This window comes from Xenopus laevis, chromosome 2S, assembly GCF_017654675.1.
Source record: "Xenopus laevis strain J_2021 chromosome 2S, Xenopus_laevis_v10.1, whole genome shotgun sequence".
Classification (NCBI taxonomy): domain Eukaryota; kingdom Metazoa; phylum Chordata; class Amphibia; order Anura; family Pipidae; genus Xenopus; species Xenopus laevis.
This window is the reverse complement of record NC_054374.1, coordinates 77,666,902-77,687,540: the sequence shown is the minus strand read 5'-3', so window position 1 is coordinate 77,687,540 and position 20,639 is coordinate 77,666,902. Positions and strand designations below refer to the sequence as shown.

At 38.9% G+C, this 20,639-nt stretch overlaps 1 protein-coding gene across 1 annotated transcript; it reads left to right on the top strand.

Moving 5' to 3' along the window:
• Positions 1–430: 430 nt before the first annotated feature.
• eva1b.S (eva-1 homolog B S homeolog) lies at positions 431–9,436 on the top strand. The gene is made up of 3 exons (XM_018249556.2): positions 431–631; positions 6,897–6,980; positions 8,273–9,436. Exons 2-3 carry the CDS (start codon positions 6,914–6,916, stop codon positions 8,698–8,700), a joined length of 495 nt encoding a protein of 164 aa, XP_018105045.1. The 5' UTR covers positions 431–631; positions 6,897–6,913; the 3' UTR covers positions 8,701–9,436.
• Positions 9,437–20,639: the final 11,203 nt, after the last annotated feature.

The window sequence follows — 20,639 nt, the reverse complement described above, 5'->3', positions numbered from 1 at the left end:
ACTTTGGAAAACGAAGCGCTGCAAGTGCATTGCCGCAGGCGATTTTCATATTAGCCGGTCGGAGGGCAGGGGGAAGCCAGTTCAGGGAGATTGTAGCCCCGAAGTAGAGGCATTTTGTCGCTGGGGCAATTAATCTCTCCGAATCTGCTTGTGTGGACTGACCCTTATTGTACAGACGTGTTATACTAAGGCTGTTGGAGGAATTATTTTGGGGATGTTTGTGTGGTGCTGTTGATGGGAAAGGTAAATGAGACGAAGAGGCGGCTGTGCGGTTTGGAAAGCCCGGTTAACTCCCGGTTAGCTGGCTTGTACCAGTTCAGTTCCTGTAAGCAGCCAGGAGTTTATGGCTGAATTACATCTGGAGAGGAGGAGGAGGGGGGATAGAGGCGGGGGGGGGGGGAAGGCTTTGCTTTCATTACTCTCACAGTCCCGCTCAGAGCACTGGGGACACACACTGCTTGTTACACATTCCTGTTGGAAAAGTCAATGGCTAAAGCATTGCCCTGCAGACTCTGCCACACAAACAGAGAGCCTGCCATGAAAAGAGGTATGATTTGAACAGAGGGAAATTAAAAGGGAAACGACAGTGGTAGTAGCCACACCGAGATCCACTGCTCTTCACGTTCACTGGGTGAGTACTTTAGTTTTATAAACTCATTGTTATAATGTTATCATCAAAAACATGAAATGTAGGGGAAACCTTTATTCCAACAGTTTTTTTTTCACTATTTGTTCAGGGGTTACAGTGCATTTTTATAACACTACTTTGTCTAGTTGACACTAGTTCCGTGCATGAAATGGGATCATCTGGAACCAACATTACATATAGCAAATCTGGAGACCGAATCTGCCATTTATATGACAACTGGAGGATGAATAAGGAAAAGAAGTATTCTGAATGTATAATGTGAAGGAGGGCCACTGACATTCATTAATGATAAAGTTATGCACATGTATCACGTCCCAGCATCCAACTTGGAACCATTCTAGTGCAACCCGAAGACTATGAATGGTGTGCAGTTTGTTAAAGGTGATAATATGTAACCTGACACATGTAGTATAATGAAACCTATGTGCAGCTACCACTCTCCAAGTACATTGGGCTCCTTTACACTGACTTATATTCAGGAACTTTACAACCCAATCATAGGTTTCATTTTTATCAAGCTGGCAGATCACACCGTCAGGATCATGGTAGTTCAACTAAAGCATAGAGCATATATAGGACTATTTTAGCAATAGAGATGCAGCGATTCATTGGCTAGGGAATTATCTTAAATGATTAATATATAAAGTAGTTTGTGTGTTTGTAAAGTGTATATTATATTATCAATTTATATATATATATATATATATATATATATATATATATATAAATTTAATATATATATATTACATAGTAAGTAAGCTTGAAAAAAGACACCCGTCTGTGTGTGAGGCTGTAGGAGTTGTTTTTGCCCCCTCTCAGTCATTGCAGTGTTATGGTTTTCGAGCTCATGGTTTGTGACAGATAGCAGCTGTACTATGCCAGGAAAGGAAAAGGGTGACGCCCAGCTGTCAGGGCATACATCCCAGCATACATCCACCCAGGATTTCCAAACAGCTGCAGGGGGTGCAAAGACCCCATTGTCACACAAGGAAGCACTTCACACTCATTTCATCAGCTGATCAACACATCGTTTTGAAGTGGTTGCTCCCTCGGGAGGTCAAACATCAAAGGTCCATAATGCTTGTATGAGATGTGTAAGGGGTGTTGCGTGTAATCCAACACAAGTCAATCAGTTGGAAATCCCTGCCATGTATCATTATGATTTTTCTTTTAAATTTGGCTATATTGTCTTCACAGTATAGTACACTATAGCTTTGTAGCATTCCTCCAGTTGAAACCCACCAGATTGGGTAAGATAGCACAGTTTGTTATTTGGTGCACTATTTGGTGGTGTGCTGCAGTTTTCTTTCTTGCATATGCCTTGTGGTCTCACTGACTATACACCTGGCTAACTGGAACATGGGCATAAGCGTGCCTTAAACAATCCAGGCACAGCTGGATGGATAGTTTCATGGGGGGCACTTTTTACACTATCTTGAGAGTGCTGCATGCATCAAAGTGCACTGAGTTCCTAAAGGCACATGGTGAAAGGACTCTGTTATTAAAGCCAGTGTACAACCAGGCCAGTTGTGCTGCAGTATCATGCAATACAGTACTTTATTGTATGTGGCCATATGGAGCACAGCCATACACATGCTTCTTCCAAAGATTTTAGAAACAACTGTGGAACAAGTAACTGCCATTTTCTGCACTGCATTACAGCTGTAAAAGAGGCCTGCTATCAATAGAGAAACAAGGCTTTCTAATGTCTATTGCTAGGCTAGCCAACAATGCACAATCATCTCTAGTATAAGCATGCTACATCAACTGAAAATTCCAGGAAACGACTAATAATTGCATACCTCACAACTGTCCCGTTTTTAGCAGGATAGTCCCGATTTTGACAGCTCAGCCTGCAGTCCTGGGTTTGTTACTGAAATATTCCAACTTTCTATTTGATCTCCTGCACTGAACAGCCAGAAAAAGATATACATTTTCTAACTTAATCAACTTTTGGCAGAGGGCCCATAATAGATACTTAGATACTTTTGTAACAGTTAAGTTAAGAAAGTCTCTTGGGATAACTTCAACTCACAGCTTAAAGGGCAATTCACCTTAATTTGCAAAACTGTAATAACACATAAAAACCACAGACATGTGTTCAAACTTTCATAACCTGCCACATTTTGTGTAATGAACATGGTAATTAGGGAGTGTGGTCACAAAAATGGGCATGGTCAAGCCTTTTTTTTCCCTCTTTCTATTTCCAAAATGTTGGGAGGTATGTAATTGCAAAAATTGCAAAGTGATTACATAAAATACAGTCAGCACAGCCCTATTCGCTTGTTTTTCTGATATTTAAGATGATCTATTAACCTTACTCTAGGGTACCTGACAAAAACACGTACAGTGTCACTTAATATCACGTGCTGTTTTCAGAAAGACTACTATAGTTTATATAAATGAGCTGCTGTGCTGTGGGAGCAACCATTCAAGCAAAGGATACACAATAGATATCAGATTAGTTCAAAAGAATCCCTTAGTATACTACAGAGCGTATCTGTTATCTGCTGGGTATCCTGTGACTTTTCATAGAAAACCTATCTGCAATCTTTTTAATAAAGATTCTGCTAGGGTTCTGTGTAACTATAGTACATGTGGCTTGTGTGGTTTGCAATTGTTGTGGAGAGCTAATGAGTTGAGGCATGCACATTTCTGTGCTGTCTTAATAGAGAGACACTCCTAAGAAAGATTAGGAAGCTAGATTTGTAAAATAAGCATAATTATTTCAAATGAATAATGTCATAGTTCCCTGGAGCAAAACGAAATTGAATGAGTGCATAAGTGAGCATTTGCAAACTTGGCAAGGTTTGTGCACCAGACTCTCAAAACTGAAATAATTCCACCTTATTGGAATGTCACCCTTGATCTCTTCAATATCCATAGTAAATCTGAGCGTGTGCTAAATCTTGTGGGATGTTTATATAACCAGCAAGAAAGCTAAGCTTGGAGATATGACAGAAGTACTTAAAAACAAAAAAGATGTCCAGGACAAATGATATAGAGAGGGTTATCAAGTGAAAGACTGGGGGAGGGAAAGAAGAGGTAGGAAAACACAGGAAAAGAGGAGTGCCAAAATAAGCTTTAAAGCAGGAAGGTTGAGCTTTAGCCAAAACGAGGACCTATTATATATTTACATCAACGTGTAAGAGTTGATTTATCAAGAGTCAAGAGTTCGCTGAAGCTCAGTATTAAGGAAGAAATAGTTTCATCCATAGGTTGAGATTTATCTGATGTTCTCATGTTTTCTTGTATGTGTTTTCTTTTCAAAACATTTTAGAAGCTCAGACATCCCAAGATCAATTCAAGGCAATAGGCACCATATATAGTCAAAATATGTGGACAAGACACCCCTTGTAATGATTGAATTTGACTGTTTAAGCCAAAATCATCATTGCTGACACAGGTGCCACAACGTCATAAAATTATGTTTTTGACCATTCTGTGCTTCCCACTGTTGTGGCAACAGGGAAGGCTTCTTCCTTTTATTCCAGTCAATGAGCAAGGCCTGATCCCCAAAATCAGTACCCAACCATTAATTTATGAAAGCAATCAAATCCCACCAACAATATGACAACATCTAGTGGAAAGCCCTCCTAGAAGAGTAGAGGGGAAAGGCTGCAGCAAAAAGATGGACAAGTGGGTGGTCACATACATTTGGATATGTGGTGTATATAGAATAAAGGTGCTACACTATCATATACAATTATTTACTTCCCTACTTTTTTTCATTCCAATACCGTGGCTTCCTATCAAAAAAGAAATAATAGGTAATAATGATAGGTTTTATTTTTAATCCTTTTTTTTTTTTTCAAAAACTTGCTTGGGAAAAAAAGGTTTGGTAGGAAGCTGAGGTATTGGAATGAAGAAACCACACAAGAGATTATGAACTCTTACATGGTTTTAGTAGCCGAATGATCAAGCCTGAAGGCTTGAGCATTCTTAAATCTGCTCCTAAACGCCAAAAGAGACAAGATTGGAGGTCCCTGCCTTGTAGAGCTTACGGTCCAATTGACAATATATTCTTTTTGGAACATGGAATGCTGTGATGGTGCAAGAGATACAGAAGAAGTGTTTGGTGCAAGAGATACAGAAGTGGTGTTTGGTGCAATCTCCAGTTTTCCAGAAGAATAGAGAAGGAATAGAGAACCTGAAATAGAGGCTGGGTTGGGCTACTTGAGGTTCCATTGATTACCTGGTGGCCAGTCTGAACTTCCATCTAGAAAAGTACCTAAATAGCTTTATTTTTCTAATGGCTTTATTATGAAAGGGGGTGCATTTATGACAATAGTTTATTTGTGGGTTCCCCAAGGAAGCATTTTTGCATTATTTTTTTGGGGTGTAATGACACCTTTGCAACAATGTTTTGCAAAATTGTACAAATTCCAGTTTACTGACCTGTTGAGTTATTCAGATTTCCTGAAAATATGTGCCGCCAGTTGATGGCCCATGAAGATTTCTGTACATACGTCACTGGTCACTGACAGTTTACAATACCAGACTGTATCCTCGGACAGATATCAGACATGTCTAATGTAATTGCAATTCCTATAAAGGCTTCAGGGAAGTATGTGTACCACACAGATGTGTTTGTTTATGGGAGTGTCTTTGACTTGATTTCCTGGACCTGGAAGGAAGTTACATGGAGGATGTATTTTCGAACATGTATGCAGGTCACTGGTAGGGATGTGGGACAGTAACAAAAATACATTTTAGATATAACTTTACCCAGGGGAGAACAGAACCACTCCTAACCAACAAACCATCTGCCTGCTGGCAGTCACTTGTATCATATAGTCATGTTGCAATGTCCTTCCTTCCCGTTCACAAGGATTTTTATTTTATAACATCATTTTTTCTATGGAACCACTTATTATTATTATTATTATTTTGTTGTTAGCTCTATTGATCAGTATTTGTATGTTTGATGTATGCACCCTTCTGATGTTCAGAGCTGGGGAATATGTTTTTGTTTCTTCTATAATTAAGTTTTTTAAAAAAAATATTTTCACTTTTCTCCCTCTTATATGCATTTAGTAAGTCATGTTGCAATGTCCTTCCTTCCCGTTCACAAGGATTTTTATTTTATAACATCATTTTTTCTATGGAACCACTTATTATTATTATTATTATTTTGTTGTTAGCTCTATTGATCAGTATTTGTATGTTTGATGTATGCACCCTTCTGATGTTCAGAGCTGGGGAATATGTTTTTGTTTCTTCTATAATTAAGTTTTTTAAAAAAAATATTTTCACTTTTCTCCCTCTTATATGCATTTAGTAAGTCAGGTTGCACACAGTGTAAAGGGTAAACATTTGATTTATTTGTTGATCCATTTCTTAGAGGCATCAGAGAAATGTCAGCAACTAACGTATCAAACTGTAATAGTTTCTCTGTGACAGACAATTTTAAAGTTCATGGGACATTTTCAGTAAGGGCTTCAGCTGCTGCTCCTGAGAAATTTATCAACTAATGCATACAATTTAAATAGTTGAGATTGTCCATAAAAGGCCTACTGAGCCGCTACTGGGAAGCAATAAAAAATTAAAAAAACTCATTCATCTTTACAACTTTCATTTTTTTTCCATGTTTCATTTTATTTATTTGTTTTAATTTGTAGCTTACTGGTACTGTTGCTTACTAGAACTGTCATTATAAAAACACCAGTAAAGCTAGCAATCCAGAATAGATGTGAAATACAGATATTTATTCTGACGGCAGTTCCGATTTTTGTATTTCAATAAAAATATGAAGATAGTGTTCTGTGTACCAAATTCTTGAACTTCATTCAAGTTGGACATGCCTAGATTATATATGGACCCTGATGATTCTATAAACCCCAGTATAAATGAGACAGTCCTGAATCACAAACCCCAAAGGTACAAGACTAAAAAGAGAGAGATTGAGTTGCTGCCTAAATGTTTCTGGTTTCCATTCATAAATATAGACAGATATGACCTTTCTCAGTGGTCACCTAACACTAGTGGCACAATCTCTGCATCACCACCTTTAAATGTCTGATCATTTTTCATGACTGTGTTGCCGAAAGAATAGGCTCAATAATGCTTCATAGAAACTAATAGGGATGCAGAAAATACATTTCTGAATTTTTTTTCTGAGATTTTTATTTTAAAACAGTCACTGCTAATTCTAATATATTTTCCAATATATTTCAATATATTTTATAACTACTACTCTATATTTTTAAATAATATCCTACAACTATTTTTCTGCTCTCTTTTCAAGATTCCCCTTTTAAGGCAATGGATACTTATAAAAGAGAGATGGAGATCCTAAGCAACAGCATTGCCGCGTATGCTCACATTCGAGGTATGGAACTAAAAATGTACCTATTCCGTGAGAAAGTCAGAATTTTCCTGAGATGTATATTATGTTACATTAACAAGAACCTATTAACAGCTCAAAAATGATCAATTAATGCCTGAAAATGTTTGACATTGAATACAGCCACACAAGTGTACACACGTGGGAGGAATAGAAAGTGCAAATGGAAGCAAATCCTACCAAAATTCTCCAACAGTTCAAACCGTTTCATAATTTGGGAATGCCATATCCAAATGATACTACTGGCTAGTTAGTTATGCCTCAGTAAACATTTAGGGATTTCTTAAAATCCATGTCTAAATAAGTAATAAGCTAATAGGACCCCATTTGCAAGTTGCAACAATACCAACAAAATTGTGATACATTAAAGGAGAACTAAACCCCCCTAAATAGAAAAGCCCCATCCACTACTCTCCATTTTCCCCCTTCCTGCTTCCTCCCCACATAGTGTCCCTGAATGTCATGCTGACTTACCATGCAGAGTAGTGCAGTGGAGCTCATGGGCGCCATCTTCGAGTCTTCTTCCCCATGGCACTTTAAAGAGCTTTTAGCGCATGTGCAATTAGCGTGGATACCAGACAGGCTCCAACTGTGCATGCGCCAAATAGCTCAGTGTTGCCAGTCCCTTTCTGAAGAAATCTGAAGATGCGGAAGATGGCACCCATGAGCTCTGCTGCGCTGCTGTGCATGGATAAGTCGATGTGATATTCAGGGACACTTTTGCAGTAATGGACTATACAGGGAAGGGAAGTGATGGTGCTTTTCTTATTAGGGGGTGTGTATTTCTCCTTATTACTTTCACTACCTATAATATCAAACTGAGGAGCGATTCTCAGTATATTCTAATCCTTTACCAAGCTTAGTAAAACAATGTGTAGCTTTCTATTACCTTATACAGGTTTGGGATCCATTATCCGGAAACTCGTTATCCAAAAAGCTCTGAATTACGGATCCCATAGATTCCATGTTATCCAAATAAACCATATTTGTAAAAAATAATTTCCTTTTTCTCTGTAATAATAAAACAGTACCTTGTATTTCATCCAAACTAAGATATTATTAATCCTTATTGGAAGCAAAACCAGGATATTGGGTTTATTTAATGTTTACTTGACTTCCTAGTAGATTTAAGGTATGAAGATCCAAATTATGGAAAGATCCATTATCAGGAAAACCCCAGGTCCCATACATTCAGTATAACAGGTCCCATACCTGTAGATGGCAGTAGTTATATTCAAGAAAGTATTTTTTGTCTAAAGTGTTGTCTTTTCTTGCAGCTAATCCTGCATCTTTTGGCCTCTACTTCATCCTTGGTGTCTGTTTTGGGCTGATTATAACACTTTGTCTGCTGGTTATCCGAATCTCCTGTAAGCCTCGGACTCCAAGCATTCCTCCCAAACCAAAAAAGTCACCTCCTAAAGATTGTGTGAAGGAGCCTCTGTCTGTGACAGGAGATGAGGAGGATCCAGAAATTGATGATAATGAGGAAACCTTCATCCTAAATCCTGTAACAGAATCACCATTGAACAACCAGTCTTCAGTTGATGGAACTCTGACAGTGAATGTTTTCACATCGGCAGAAGAGTTAGAGAGGGCCCAAAGGTTGGAAGAAAGGGAAAGGATTATCCGTGAGATCTGGCGTAATGGGCAGCCTGATATACTGGGGACAGGAACTGGCACTATAGGCCGTGTACATTACTATTAATGGACAAACAGGAACATTATCTACACTTTATTAATGGTGGTGCCAGATAGCCTGATGCCCAGGTTTACTAAAATGGCATAAGCTACATAAATCAATAATTACCATTTCTGGTAATGTGTGTGGCGGTAATTGGTTTTTACTAATAGTAGCTGAGAAATAAGCACACGTGGAGCAGCTGCCTTACTTTGATGGTGCTTTAGTAAATCTAGAGGAATTAGACAAACTAGTGGTCTTTTTGATTCAAAAATTGTTAATTTTGGCTTCATGGACTCTGTGAGAGACAACTACATTTGGACAGGATTTACAATGATTGAGTGTCTTTACTGATAGGACAGAAGTTCCGACTGGTACCTTACTGGTTTGGCCAAGGATTTATAGACAGGGAAAAATTGTGGATACAGCTTGTGTATCACTATTTGATCAGACTGGATTTGTTACTTGGCTGGAATTGGTACTCAGCTCAGGACCTTGATGTGCATCTCATTAGAATTTATTTAAATTAATGGCCAACTGGGCTTGCAGTCTCACTGGTATCTCCATTATTAGATTTGCTGACTAGTGAGTGTAAAACCTTGTGAAGCTTCATGGGCCTGTAGTCATCATGTCTGCACTCAGCAGGACGTTTATCAAACAAGGACACTGACCTTTGAGGCTGCAGTTAGCTGGAGGAAATTGCTTTGAATTATGCTTCATACAAGGACCAGTAACACTAAAAAACCCAAAAATCTCATTTGTTTATTTGAGTTGTTACTAGTTATTTCTAGACTGTACATGTAGAAATGCATTCTTTACAGAAGAATTTCTGTTTTTTTATTAGTGTTTTTACTATCTGTCTGTACATCACCAAGTTCAGCAGAAAGGGGATCTATTGTAGAAATGTTATAAAATTTGCACATGTGCACACTAACAGAGACAAATGTGTAAATGAATACCAGGAATTTTCCAGTGTTAATTGCTGTTTATTAGTCACATTTTGTGCCTTCTTGTTCTAGATTATATCTTCCTTTCCCAGGATTTTGGGGGTCTTCTTTTAGTTCATGCTGTTTGAAATAATGTACATTTCTATTAAGAATACATGTACTGTACTGTATGTGTACTGTATGTGTGTGAATGGTACAGCATTCTCTTTTGTTAGAGAAACAAAATCATGTCCTGCTTCAGACGTACATTCTGACATTTTCACGTTTTAGGCCCAGTGTAGGAAGCACCATTTTTTTTCTTGCTGCCTGGACAAAGACTTGAATTGTGAGTCAAGGGAGGGTGTAGGTATTTAACACTCAAAATATACTGGATGCTGTGTGATAGGAATATAAGGAATATATATATATATATATATATATATATATATATATATATATATATATATATAAATATATATATATACATTATAAGGATAGCCCCCCTTCTCTAGCACATTATAAGTATTATCCCAAAAGCAGCTGACTTTTCTTAATGGGTTAACACATATGAGTTTTAGGACTTTCTGGCCCCATCATTTAAGAACATCTGTTTTTCTTTCTGTTCCCCCGCAGTGTGGGAATACTGGTGCTCCAAATTTCATTCCTGAATCTCCCCCGAGGATAGAGAGAACATTCCACATTAACATTAAACACTGCCACAAGGGAAAATGCAGGAAGTGAAGTTTTTTCACTTAATTTAAACTGCCTGAGTGTGTGTTTTTCTAAATAGGGCATTGCATGGATAGTTCTATACAGTGAGGTCAGAGAAGTATAACTTATGATATTTCTGTGTGTGGGGAAACTATCAGCATGTATATGAACATAAATGGAAGAGGGTTTTTTTTCCATGTAGTCTATGTTATAGACATGTGTTTCACTGCTTGTAGGCATATAAGGGATATTTGTTTGCTGACGCTGTGTCTGTAGCCTATCCATTATGCAGCTTTTTGCAGTAGAATATATTCAGAAGAGGCCAATGGAAAGTGTCTTGCTATTCATTAAGAGGAGGTGAGGTGATTAGTAAGTGTTCTTAGTGTGCTTGTGTCATGGAATTACCATTTTGCTTGTATATAAAAGAGAGTTGTGAGAGGTAAATGTCATTATATCTGTGCATTAAAGTAGGCGAGTGATGTGTCTGTATATTAAGATAAGAGAGAATTTGTTTGTAAATCAGTGAGATTTTTTTTGTAAGAAGTTTGAGATGTTTTTTTTCTGATGTTTTTGTGTTAAGATGTGAGGCGGGTAGATTCAGCCCCCCATTGGCTGTTGGCAGGGCTGGACTGGCATGCAAGGACACCACATGGGTCACAACATAGATATTGAAACCAGGGGTTTGTAACCCACCAGAATCTGGTTGTGGGGGCAGGCAGAAGGCGAAGCGATAAATGTTTTGAGCAGGCTCCCCAGCTGAAAGGATCCCAGCACAGCACCTGGACCCCATTGTAGTTTATTTCCCATCAAAATATATATATGTGATATGGTTTTCAGAAAGGGAGTGCAGCTGCAGGAGATAATACCAAACTGTTTATATATATATATATATATATATAATATATATATATATATATATATATATATATATATATATATATATATATATATATATATATATATATATATATACCAAACTGTTTATATATATATTATATATATATATATATATATATAAAAACAGTTTGGTATTATCTCCTGCAGCTGCACTCCCTTTCTGAAAACCATATCAAAAAGGAAGTATGCAAATAATTGCAATGCTTACTTATTCACCAGTCATCCTGATTTTTATTTTATTGGGGTGCAGACCCTTGCACCCTTAGAGACTAATATATATATATATTTATATATATCTCAAGTATCATGAAAATTAAGGATCTTGCCTGTGGCAACAAGGGATTAGTACTCCCCTTGGTCTGTGATGTGCAGAGGACACAGTATGTTTATAATAGAATCTGAGAGAAAGTAATAAAGATAACTAGTGTGTTGAAGTAATAGAGCATTAAACACAGCGTATCTTTTCTGCACTATTTAAATAGATGATGATGATACCCTGATTAGAAACATTTACCTTCAGTCAGTTTAATGGGCAAGTGAAAGGTACAAGACTGAAGTTGCACATCACAGTTGTATGACAGCTATTGATCTGATGTGTGTGTCAGCAGGAGATGAGAAGTATTGTGGAATCCATGTAATGTGGGAGAGAGGTGAACCTGATGTCTGTATATATGGAGCAGATGTAAGTGAGCTAAAGTGATGACGTATTTTCTAATGCCTGTACAGTTGCAGGAGTTGTAGGTATAATCGGAATTGGTCTGATGCTTTGCAGCACGTGAAGTAAAGGGGCTCCCAGGTGCTTTGGGATTTATACCCCTGATTTAATAACTGACATTATTGGGAAAGTATATGAAATGATGTTAGCAGAATGAATCTTAGCATTAGAAAACAAATGGTTTTCTGATTGTTATGCATTTTATATCAGTAATGCTTCCATACTCAAACTATAACAAACTTTGTGCTTGTTTATACCTTACCCTTGTATGTTCATGAACAGTGCCACAAATGATAGATTAGGCAGGAGAACATCTGGAGGGCTCTATGTTACCATTTGCAAGATGGATAGTGTTAATCAGAGTCTATTTATAGTACAAAGACAATTTTTAACATTGACTGTAAGTAACTTAAAACATCTGGAAGCACCGAAATCCATCTGGTGAATGAAGGCCTTACCCATAGGGAGACTGACTGCAAATCATCACAAATGCAGAGACCATTCTACAGCACTCACTAACTCCTCTTCATTTGTTCCACTGGGAGTGTTTCACATGGTGCAATAGATATCCTTTTCTCTCAGTTTATTGGATCAAAGTTTATTGTTGGATAAATGGTTTTATGTGCAAAAAAAACAACAACTGTATTTTGTAAGGACTGATTCTGAATTTTATGCCATAGTTTTATTATATATGTATATTTTTGAAATTCTATTAAAACTTTCACAACATGGATCTACTTTTATTTTGTTGTGTATGTTTGTACTTTATAAAGTAATATTGTGATACATGGCAAAGCATTCATTTTATCAAATGGAAGCTGCATCTTATACTGTGTAGACTATGGCACATATTTAAGCATTTTTTTTCATGCAATAATTCATGATTTTTTTAACCATGATCTTCTCCTATTTGTCCAACTCTACCCATCTCTGGTATACTCTATACCGTACCAGCTACGGTTTTTAGTACTGCTTCAGACACAAAAAATTTTTTTGAGCGTATATCTGTGGTACAAGAGGGTCAGCATTTGGGCCACATAGAAAACGCACTTATTGATACCTCTGTTGCGATGGTAATGTATAACATATTATACAATAGGTTATGCACTCTCAAAAGAAAGAGACTGATTGATGCTTAATTGAATAGGGTATTTATATGTTTGGCGAATCAGTGGCACATCAGAATCCCCTTGACAAAGGCATTTGTGCCGAAACATTGGGGCTAGTCTCATTTGTGGCAAGTATATCCGCTCCTTGTTACTTCTTTTTTTTGCTTTGTACAAACCTGTGAGTGGTATGTACTGTATACTATTACTTTGTATATCATTGCTGTATAAACGTAACTTTTGTTAACACAATTGTATATTGCCAAATTGTTTTAAACTGGAAAAGATTTTTTTGATGCCACCTGAGTCTATATTTGAAAAATTCTTTTGCATAACCTATTGTATGGTATATTGATTGTATGGTCGCTCTGTGTAGGGGTGACCTTGGTTTGTTGCACCTCTAGCGCATATTTTTGCTAAATATCTAATTGTATGGTGTGCCCTCCGTTCATCCACATTTCTATAATGTATAACATATACAAGCTATTCTGATAGTAGAATAAAATATATAAAATGTATCAGACAGACATAAATTTAACCAACAATGCAGAGGTTTCCCCCAAGTAATTAGCAGGCACCCATGAAAGTGTTCTTCATTTGCCAAATTAACATGTGTGTCAGGAAATCATGGACAAACTGCAGCATTGCAATTTCTTGCATTTGAGAATAGTGTAGAATGTTATAGAACAATTAGACCACTCTTTGTGACCAATCAGTTATGTGTGCCTTGACAGCAACCAGTTCATGCAGCAGTAATTCCTATTTACAAGATCACAACTTTTCCAGATGAGTAGTACCAATAATTTATCATACTTCCCAAATAAATCCTTTGCAGCGATCTAGCAATGGGTTAATACAAGTACATCGCCCATAGTGTAAAAAATCATCACACTAACATTGTGCTTTAAAACAATCTCTTCTCAGCCCAACGTTAAGCAGTTCTAGATATTCAGTCTGCAAGAGATCAAGTAGCCGGCATTCCCCTTCCTTGAGTCTTCCCTGCTAGCTGTGTGGTGCTGCTCATTTGGTTGGACATTTTATATTGATAAACGGAGAGACTGTATGGGGACCGACAGGAGGAGAAAGACTGAAGGTTTAACTAACCTAATCATATTTCTGTTTGTGACATGTGAGAATAGTGTCACTTAAGTCAGGGCAACATACTTGGTGTTCAAATTGTTGTTAGTCCACAATTCACTAAATACAATCCAAGGAGCAACAGGGAAACCTGAAAGTTACAGCTAAAAATTTTTGCCAGGGTTTCCTTAAGTCTATGTTGCCCTTATTTATTGCAATGTATCTAAGCCGATTTATTGGCTCTAGTTACACTGTGAATGGAGTGCACATAGACTTAACCATGTTTGTGAATAATATTTAATCATGCAATTTTTTGATTCCCACATTCAGGACCCTTCATGTACTGGACCCATCCTCTGGAATGCTCTGCCTTGTCCCATTAGATACTCTCAGAGCCTCCAGGCATTCAAACGGTCACTTAAAACTCACCTTTTCACTCTAACCTCAGTGGCCAGGGGTGTGGAAGCTACAATTGCACCCAGGCCCACACACCCTTGGGGCTTGTTGGAGCTGCAATTAATGCACATCCTACACCCAGGCCTGCCCGTTGCTAGTTACGGTACGTTCTAATAGAGTCCACACTTTGGTTGGGGGTAACAGTGGTTTTTTTTTATTCTTAAAAAAATTGCCCCCCACCAGCGCTAGGACACTAGCACCGGGAATGAGCTTCTGCCATGTCAGTCAAAGTACATGCACAAATGCACTTCTGACGTCATGCCCATAATGAGCAGATTGCGGCACTCACTCGCTAGTGTCCTAGTGCTGGAGGGGTCAAGTAAAAAAAATATAAAACACTGTTACCTCCAGCTGGAATAAAGACTCTATTAGCCTGCACCTTTGGTTGGGGATAACATTTTTGCCCAACAGGTGCCCTTTAAGCACTCAGCAAATTGACCACCCCAGAGCACCCCCTACTCTCTGCTCATATACTCACTAACTACTGGTATTTATCTTTTACTCTGCATTTACCATCACTCTACTAACCAAAAGGAATTCCGCAACCACACTGGTTACCCTCACCTATGTCTTGCTTTCTCTCCCTCTTAGAATGTTAGCTCTTGTGAGCAGGGCCCTCCCCCTATGGTCTCCTGACAATATCCAATTTTAACTGTAAATCACTTTTAGCAACAACAGCAGCAACACCAATAATAATTATAACTATATACACAAATCCAAGCTCATACGTAGAAACGTGGTACTTGGAAAAACTTTTTTGAGGATGGCTGCAAAAACCAGAGGCGGATTAATGCACAGGCTACTCTAGGCTATAGCCTAGGGGCCCAGTGTCATCAGGGGCCTATCTAGTTTTTTTCAATTATTATTTCTATTTTCTTTTAATATTTATTTCTATTTGCATTTCCAGCAGGTAGCGAGCACCTGCTGGGAGTTGAAGCCTGGCAAGGAGTGTGTGTGTGCAGATTCAGTGGCATCACACACAGAACCCGACCCAGCATAGCGATGCATGGGTGCCTGGACCTGCATGCATGTGGAGCCTACAGTAGCCTAAAAGGGGGGCATGTTTGGATGCAGCCTAGGGGACCCACATATTATTAATCCATCAATGGCAATAACTAGTAATGTGCCAACTGTCTGTATGGCAGGAATAGCTGGACAATCTTCAAACTACATACACAAGAAGAACACAGACCCTTTTAATACAGTATATATTTTTTACATTTACCAGTGCCTCTGTCCATACAAATCTCCAAATTCTCTTCTGTAGGCATTTACATTTTGTACTTTTGCAGGTTGTAACTAGACTGTAGTTGGTCTTGGATATGAAAACTAGGTTTAGGGTAGCCTCTTTTTAAAATCATATTTGGAGAAAGTTTTTTTGTTTTTAAATTTCTATATTCAGCATTAAATGAATATTGGGTTTTAAAAACAGTAATAAAAAAACTATTTCTGCTTTTCCTTGCTCTGTAGCATTATTTACCTAAATAGTTCAGGATGTATTTTTGATACTGTTTTTCCCATATCTGCAATTTTGGCACGTTCTAAAATCTCTTAATGTGGGATCTTAAGTACACCTTCTTTTATTCTTTAGCTTGTTGCCCTAAGTCACACTACGCCTGGAGGGGACGTGCCTAGTGGTGTGTTGCTGTTTGCTATGGCCTTTAACCTGAATCTTTATAAGGAATGTTGGAAGTCACAAGATAATCAAGTGATTGTGGGCCTTTGCTTCAGGAACAGCTGTTGGCCTGACACTGGCCCTAGTTAATCTTTTGCCCAATGCAGTCAAAAGGTAAAGTGGTAAATCTGTGTTTTTCTAGCTCATGTTTTCACATTAGTGCAAATCATTTAACTGTAAACAGAAAATGAATTAAAAAATAACTTTCAATCTGATGCCCCATTCATTCTATCGATTAAATCTATGTAAAAGCATTAAATAATTAAAAAAGTACACATCAGCTGAAACATTATTGAATGCAGTTATTAGCACACAATAAACAGTTTCTGTATTTGTGTCCCCTCTTGATGGACTAATCTGTGATCCCATCATATCACAGTCTGTCTAGAGAAGAGTCTTTGTGGGCAGGCCCGGACTGGCAATCTGTGGGTTCAAATGCCATAGGTGCTGCTATAAGGTGCCATAGAAAGTCAGTATTTAGTGGGCTGGTGGGGGCTATTTGGGCCTCTATGTGGGCTGATTGGGCCTCTTTGTACCTGAAATGCCAGGGCCTTTTTTAATTCTCAGCCCGGACCTGTTTGTGGATCTCTGTATATCATCACCTTACAGGGCAATTTAACCCTGTCTTAAATAAATAATGTTTACAGTAGAACTCTCATTTTACTTTCATGCAGTCTTCTCTTTATGGAAGACTTGGATATTGATGCACCTACCTCCTGGAGAGTTTTTTTCATTTGTTTGGCTGTTGTGAAGGGGTTTCTATTCACCATGGAAATGATTCTGTGATCATCCACCACTGTTGTCTTCCATGTCCAGGTCTTTTTGCATTGCTGAGTAGGGATGGGCAAATTTTTTCGCCTTGTTTTGCCACGGAAATGACGGCCATAGACTTGTATGACGTTGTGCGTCAAAAAAAAATGTTGCGCGTCAAAAGAAATTTCGGCACGCGTCAAAAAAAAATTTCGTCATGCGTCAAAATTTTTTTTGACGCTCATAGACTTTAATGGCCGTCGGTGACACCTCGCCGGCAGCGAATTTTTGGCTAAACGAAACTGCTCAAATTCGCCCAAGCCTATTGAGTTCACCAGTGCTTTCTTTCTTTCCTGGTATGTACCAAACTGTAGTTCCTTTGACTGCATTTTGGGGCAAATTCACTAAGATTCGTAGTTGCGCCAGGCGTAACTTCGCTGCACTTCGCCGCACTTCGCCAGGCGTAGTTTCGCCAGCGCTCCGCAAATTTACTAAAATCCGAAGTTGCGCTCAGGGGTAGCGTAAGGTTGTGAAGTTGCACTAGCGTTGACCCGCTAAGCGAAGTTACGCTAACGATGGTTAATTTGCATACGGCGCCAAATTTAAATTTCAATGGAGGAATACGTAGCAGCACTACAAATGCCTGGGAAACCTTCAAAACATCAAATAACATTTTTTTTTTGCCCTACACATGTGCCCACTGTATAGTTAAGTTGCCATGAGTTAGGAAATGTAGGGGGGAAGGATCTTTTTCAGCCTATCACCCATAATATAGAAAAAACGCCAGCGTTTTTTGGGACTTAGAAAAATTTTGAACTTTTTTTGAAGCAATCCCTATCTACTCTATTGCGCTTCGCCTGGTCTGAGGTGGCAAAGGAAGTCTAGCGTAAAAGGTAGCGTTCAGTACAATGCGCGCGTTAGTGAATTTGCGTAGTTACGTCCTTTGCGAAAATTCGCCAGGGGTAAGGGTGAAGTAACACTAGTGAAGTTACGCCATCGTTCGTTAGTGAATTTGTGAAGTAACAAAAATGACCAACGCTATCGAATTGACGCTAGCGTTAGGCGCTTCGGCGCTTAGTGAATTTGCCCCTTTGTCTGTTCACAGCAAAATCTTCCACATACAAGCACCCCCCCCCCTCAAATCAACTCCAGGGCTTTTATCTGCTTCATTGATAATGACATAACGAAGGAATTGCCCACACCTGCCCATGAAATAGCATTTGAGTCAATTGTGATTCAAATACTTTTGAGCCCCTGAATTGAAGTGATTATCTTAAAAAAAGGTTTTAGTTTCTCACATTTTTATGCAATCTTTTTGTTCAACCCACTGAATTAAAGCTGAAAGTCTGCAGTTCAACGGCATCTGAGTTGTTTCATTTAAAATTCATTGTGGTAATGTACAGAACCAGAATTAGAAAAAAGTTGTCTCTGTCCAAATATTTATGGACCTAACTGTATAGTTATCTTTGATGTTGCTGGGTTATAGCTCCCATTATGCTCTTCTCTTCATAATGTATTGCAATGTGTTGGAAATCACATTTCAGCAGTATTTGCATAGCAACACCTGTTTCATTCCCATTGAAGAACACTTCTCATAAGATGCTATACTGCACCAATAAATCCATATATTTCAGGTAAAAATTAAACAACATCTGACTGCATTGATTAGAGCAGCACAACCTACCATGATAAATGTGCATGGGAACACAGCCAGGATATGTGGGATTTATTTTGATGTACAATAGTGGCCTAATTACTGAGATCTAGCCAATTCTTCTTGTGTTTTATTAGTACATTGTTTGCTTATGTAATTGCTACTGTGAGGGTTTGTGCAAGGAGGACAAAGTATATTACCCACACACAGAAGAGCTCAATTATTAAGGAGAACCTTGTCTGAAGGTCTAGAAAGAGGCATCTGGGAAGTGTCTGAAGTATTTGGAAAAATGATTGGCTTCAGGGATATGTCAGTACCTGGCAGCACAATGGTATATCACACCTAAGCAGCTGCCAAGAGGACATTCTGCCTGTCTGCACATTTAACTGTTTATCTTGCAGGAGATACTTTTCGGCTAATTAATTTCAGTCCTTACAGCCATCCAGCTGCTGCTTTGAACTTCAACTCCCACTTCCCTGGCACCCACAGCTGTGGTGAAGAGATGATGCAATTACCGTTTCAATAGCAGAGTAAGCCCTGCTAAAAAACAGAAGTACAATGTTAAGTGATATCCACCTTAGTTCTTGTGATGGGAAAAGCAGCTGTCTTGCAAGGGAATGAATCTCATGGAAAATAACACTTTTACCTTCAAAGCTGAGCTAAGATACTGGTAACAAAGTAACATTGTGCAAATACCTCCCAATTACAGGTATACCTGTTAAGTGAGAGCTTTTCAGTTGTGGCCCTGATAAGGGCAGGGCATATCCAAAAGTGGGGCATGGCTGAATAGCCTAAAGGTGGCCATACACTATAAGATCCGCTCGTTTGGCAAGGTCACCAAACAAGCGGATTTGAACCCGATATGCCCACTAACGGCTGGGCGATTTCGAGTGAATCTGAACGTTCGGATTATAATACTACGCATGGGCTCCAACGGGTCGCAGGACCACATCAACTAACCGATGCAGTCCTGGATAGTACAAAAAATCAAACTTGACCGATCGACCCGTCGGGAGCCCCCACACATGGGCAGATAAGCTGCCGAATCGGTCTAAAGGACCAATACCGGCAGCTTTAATCTGCCCGTGTATGGCCACCTTTAGATTTTTAAAAATCCCCAACTGAACTAAGTTATGTTCAATGTCATCTTTCAGCAGGATATTCTAGCTGCAAACAGTGCAAAGGATACAGACTGCATTTATGTTCCAGTGTCTTATGGATCTTTTCTTCAGCAATCTGTGTGGGGCTGTTGAAACAGGATGCAGGACGCAAGCAGGATATAGAAGTATTGTGTTTAGTAGGGAATGGGACACTTTAAGTGCTGGCTATGCCATTTTGTGCAATTTTATTATCTAAATATTATAATGATGCCCATAGTGCAACTGTTTTGCTCTGTGGGTTGAGGTTATAGTAGGTGCATTGCTTTAGCTCAGAGAATGGAAAACAAAGAGCTGCACTTTACTCTGAATGTGGCATGGCACCCTTTAGCTATCTGGCACTTGCTTCTGGGCAAAGCTGTAACTAGAGGAAGCCAGAAGGCAGTGACATATAACTCTCTGGCACTGGACCCTCATGCAAAAAAGGTTCAGGGCTGCTATCCCCAACAACCCTCCTGCCTGCCCTCTCCCCTCATCTGCCTACTCCTCACCCTGCACTGGAGTCTCCCAGCTGCATGATTCTCCCTTCCCTGCTCACAGGTAAGAGAATGGCTGGGGAAGGGGGTATTCTTTGTAGCTATAGAGGAAGTAGATCTCACGGTCCGGCCCCTCTGCTTCCTCTATAGTTATGCCACTGTCAGAACAGGCACCTGCCTACGATGCAAAACTGCTTCAAAGAGGAGCAGTTGGGGAAGGCACATAGGTATTACCCCTTCTTTCCTCATCCCCTAACTTGTGCATCTAAATGCAACAAGGTTCTGTCCTTACCTCCTGCTCTATGGCAGGCGGTAAATACAGGGCTTGCTTCTGGTTTTCAATCGAGGATGAAAGAAAGTGCTCTT